Source organism: Corvus kubaryi, unplaced genomic scaffold (genome assembly GCF_017639235.1).
Source record: "Corvus kubaryi isolate FWS band 111438036 unplaced genomic scaffold, C.kubaryi_AGA036_p1.0 37395, whole genome shotgun sequence".
Classification (NCBI taxonomy): domain Eukaryota; kingdom Metazoa; phylum Chordata; class Aves; order Passeriformes; family Corvidae; genus Corvus; species Corvus kubaryi.
The window spans coordinates 353755-358660 of NW_024581134.1; the positions used below are offsets into that span (position 1 = coordinate 353755).

Below are 4906 nucleotides of genomic sequence, written 5' to 3' on the forward strand. Positions count from 1 at the left end.
GAATTCAGGGATAGCAAGGGAGTGCTATAGTTTTCCCAGTTAATGCTGTTTCCATGCTAAGAAAAAACAAGGTGTTAGCCACCAGTTAGAGACCAGGTATTACCTTTCTCTTTCAAGTGCCACAAAACATCCCCAGCTTGGATTTGGAAAGAAGGCAAGACTTTGACACAGCCAGCTGGTGACCAGAGGGGAAAGAGACCTGTCGCTCCCCCCACCCCACCTCACAGCCCCCAATTCCTACTGAAACTTGTGTCATTGGAGAAAGGACACAGACCAAGTACCTGCGCCACGCTCCTACTTCAGCAGAGAGTTAGACTTAGGCGCCTGGCTCCTGCCATGAAACAAGAGGCTAGAAAAAACCACAAGTCTCAAACAGTTTAACACAGGACAAAAAAGGCACATTTTAATATGTACAGCAATGCATTTGGGCTATAAATTCACCCAACACAACTGAAAAAAATCCAAACTATGCTTTTATACTTATTCCATGGTGTCAGCCTCATTCCTAGCCACCTACCTTTCTCTGCATCTCTGAATGCTGCTATATACACACACAAACAAACAATTACGTCATGAATGTTCATTTAGGCTCCCAAGTTCAAGTAATAAAGTTCAAACTTGCATAGCATCTTATGCCACTCAGCCATAAACAGTTACGATTGCATATTAGCTGGAGCAGCCATCTCTTTCAATTCAGCCAGTTTTGGCTGGCCACCATTTTTTAATTTTTTTTTTTTTTTTAATCCTTGAGTCAGAATGTTTCCTAAGTCACCAGCCCTGAGGGATGCCACAGACTTCAAAATGAACCTCTTGCTGTTGTTAAGATCCTCTTAAACCAGAAATTTAGAGTGTTGTCAAGAACAGTTTTAAAAATGTAATACTGTTTATTTTGCTTCAAAAACATTTCAGCATTCTAAACATACAAAAAAAACAGAACGTTGCAAATTCGTTTAAGTACAGAGTGTTTTTGAACTTCAGTTGCTGCACTGGCTCTTCACTTAGTTGACGATGAAGAGATGTCTACAGTTTCAGTTTAAAAACTACCGCACTTAACTAAAAAAATCCATACACTTCTCATGCCAGCTGAACCCCCTTCCACAACTAAGAATGGCAGCAGAATGCTATTTCACTATATACAGAAAGACAACTTTAAGCTAAATGGACGCCCACTGTAGTGTAAATAGATCTACCCTCACAGTGCATGCTTTGGGCCATGGCACCCCGGGGAACGTACAGCCTTTCCAAATAATCACTGCTCCTCTAAGGCATCATAACTCTAAGCATGTACCACAAGAATCTGTCTAGTTTTTACAAACTATAGATATGTACAGTTTATAACCCAGGATTTTCTAGCCAATAACCATATAGTAACACCACCTTACAAATTAAAAAAATGCTTGAAACATTTTTAAATGCTTTGTTACACCAACAGCAAAGTGCACAGAGTTAGGAGAACACTAGAGCGCCTTTTCATTTTAAAAATGTTTGGAAATATGTACAACTTTGATACAGTTTCAGGGTGCTCACTACACCCATGGCCACTTCATGTAAACCAGTTACAATTTCTAGAGCACTTTTAGAAACTACAACGCGATCGGAATCCAATTTTTTTTAATTAAGCCTAATAAGGGCAAGAGACACCATCTCAAATAAGAGGTGCTTCATTTATGGTGTTTCCCCTACTCTATGGTATTCACATGGAGACAAGTATTGTACAGTTTATTCATCATCATCATCTTCATCCTCCTCTTCTTCATCCTCCTCCTCCTCTTCGTCTTCTTCCTCTACCTTTTTCCGAGCAGCTTTGGTTGCTGCTCCCTTTGCGCCATCAAACTTTCCTTTAGACTTGTAGTCTGCAACATCCTGCAAAGTCAAGGGGATGTCTTAATTTGCTCTAAGCAGCAAACACACACAGCATTTGTACAGCAGCGGGCATCAAGGTAAAGGGACTGGCCTTGCCTGGCTGCACCCCCCAAGGAGACACAGCCAGCACAGGAGAACACAGGTATGCAGACACCTGAGCGTGATCATGGAGGCCTTGAACCCTGCATTCATGGCTATTTCTCTGAGGAGGAGAAGAGAACCCAGCCTCTCAAAGTTTCCTGATAATGGGACAAAGCTCCTGTAACAGCACAGCAAACCCTTTGTGAAGCAACACCAGCAGCCTTGCTGCAAATCACTGGGGAAAGCTCTCCCTCCTCACTGGAATCTGCCTGTGGATCTCTATCCTGCTCTGCCCCAACCTGTGCAAAGCTCGGCTGTAACTATGCTGGGGCCACCTGAGCTGGGCCTATGTTACAAAAATACATCAACGCAAGAGTTGGTACAGAGGAGGCACAAGCAACAACTCTCCTTACCTTCTCGTACTTCTCCTTCAGTTTAGCTGCCTTATTATTGTAAGGCTGCTTTTCACCATCACTGAGGTTGTTCCACATTTCACCCAGTTTCTTCGCTACATCCCCAATGGATATGCCAGGGTTTGTGGACTTGATCTTGGGGCGAAACTCTGAACAGAACAGGAAGAAGCCAGACCTTGGGGAGAAAGACCAGAGGACAGTCAGCATTTGCAGCAGCACACCCAGGGAGCACCCCTTCCTCCATTCCTCACCCACAATATTCCCACATGCATGAGCACGCAGAGTAGAAACTATTTTTTTAACTTCTAAAATCAAGCACAAATTTAAATGTGTTTTGATTTTACTGAGGCCCAGACCTGCAGCCTTCACTCAATGCTTTTTAAATTAAGTGCTCTCTATCCCCTCACCCAATTTCATCTTAGACACACAAGTCTCACTGTGACTCAGTCACTTCCGTGTCTTCCAACACTACGAGTTTAAGGGTACCAAGTATTGACAATTCATGTCAGTGCAAGCTGCCTAGGAGGTTTACAAGACAGTATCACTACCAATCCTGCTATATGAACACTGTGTCCCCCATCTACCTCCTTCCTGGAAACCCCTGTTACATACAGGGTATGAATATGAACCAAAACACTTGTGCATTTAATGCCTCAAAGACACTTACGGTGGTCGTTTTGGGGCATTGGGGTCCTTCTTCTTCTTGCCACCCTTAGCTGGTCCATAGTCCTTCATTTCTCTATCATATCGTACCTTATCAGCCTTTGCCATTTCATCAAATTTAGCCTTTTCCTTGCTTGACATGGTCTAAAAAATCAAAACATGAGACACCAAACTTGTGATTACCCAACTGTTCAATAGCTGACAAACTTTATGTAAACAAGCCAACACATCAACTTGATATGGGAGTTTCAGTTTTTGTTTGTTTTCTAACTGGACCACCTTGGGGACGAAGGTCCTGTACGGGAAATCACAGCCAGCACTGGCATACTCAGCAACAGGGAAACAACAGCAATGAGACAAGCACAGCCAGAGTCCTCCCCAGGACACACACCTGGAAGAAAGTAGCTACTGAGGGGCATTGCTTGGGAACAGTAAAAAAGGCCAGACTATAGTGGAAGCACCTAAATGGGCAGATATGCAAGGCTAAAACATTCAGTATTGCTACAGGCTTCAGCAGCACCTCACCAATGGCTAGGACAGCTTGCCAAGAACAGCACACACCCCAAAACAGCACTGGTTCCCTTCATGTTCAGACACACACACACACAGACACACCATCCTAGCAAATACTATAAGAAGTTATCCCTTCAGGAAGTCACAAATTAAGGTACCTTCCACCTCTCTGAGCACTTCTTGGAAAACTCTGCAAAGTTGACTGGAACCTCTGGGTTCTTTTTCTTATGTTCCTCACGGCATGTCTGCACAAAGAAGGCATAGGCAGACATCTTGCCCTTGGGCTTCTTCGGATCACCTTTAGCCATGTTGCCTCTGTAGCGAAGGGGGAAAAAATAACGAGTGAATGATATAGATGAATGCATACACCTATGGATGTACACATATATGGTGTGCATATATTTATATACACACCTCCCCATCTTCTGACGAGATGTCCCATCAGTAACACATCCCGTTCTTTCCCTCGACAGCTCTTACCATCCCCAATAGAGACTTAAATTATTCTCCCTTGATACTTGGGTTGCAGACAAGCCAAGAGAAACCAGTCACTGGATTTAAGTGTTACATTAATATATGTTTACATCATGTCCAAAGACTGGAGACAGCCTATTAAATATACATACTTCTGTCTATTAAGAATTATATATGAACTAATATAAAATATCTATTTTAGTTGGCTACCACAATGGAGCTGGAGTGGCATGCAGACTGCCAGGCAGTGACTTATCCCTTCAGGAGCTGGAGCTCACATGTTAGCAGCTGCTGCCCAGGTAAGAAGGCAAGACAAATTAGTTGCCTCAAAAAACTGCAATAACCTTTTATATATAAAAAGGGCACAAATAAAGGCTGACTTTAACCACAATAGGACCCGTGGAGCCCTACGAGGTGAGTTGTGCTTGCTCTTGCTCCACCAAGTGACACATGTTTGAGGCATAGTGGTCAGTGCAAAGATGCAATCAGCAAGTCACCGAAAGGATGGTGCTAACTTTTGGGCTCTATTTCTTTTCCTGCTTCTGCATTAAATTTTCCCCGCTTAATTAAAAAAAAAAAAATCAAAACACATAAGCCCACAACAGTATTTTCTATTTACAGAGTCTCACTCGCCTGAAAATTTAATTTTTATTAGCACAACGTTAATATTTAATTGCGCCCATTAACGCGCCAGGTGCAGCAGAAGTGGCCGTGAGCCGCCCTGCCCGGCCCGGCCGCTGCCGGGACGCCGCTGCCTCCGCGGGGGCGAAAAACCCGCGGTACCAGGGGCCGGGGCGCGGAGCCGGCCCCGCTCCGAAGTTGGGGGCGAGCGGCCCGCGGCGGCCGGTCCGGCCCAGCCCGGCCCCGCTGCGCGCCCCTCCCGCACCTGCGCCCCCCCC

The 4906-nt window shown here is 44.5% G+C and overlaps 1 protein-coding gene across 1 annotated transcript in view; it reads right to left on the minus strand.

Moving 5' to 3' along the window:
- Positions 1-376: 376 nt before the first annotated feature.
- HMGB3 (high mobility group box 3) overlaps positions 377-4906 on the minus strand; it is a 6189-nt gene continuing 1659 nt past the window's right edge. Inside the window, exons 2-5 of the mRNA XM_042040059.1 lie at positions 3692-3848; positions 3025-3164; positions 2358-2532; positions 377-1863 (exon numbers count right to left, since the gene is read on the minus strand). Of these exons, the coding sequence (XP_041895993.1) occupies positions 1720-1863; positions 2358-2532; positions 3025-3164; positions 3692-3841 (609 nt within the window). The 5' untranslated portion in view covers positions 3842-3848 and the 3' untranslated portion in view covers positions 377-1719. The remainder of the gene's footprint in view (positions 1864-2357; positions 2533-3024; positions 3165-3691; positions 3849-4906) is intronic.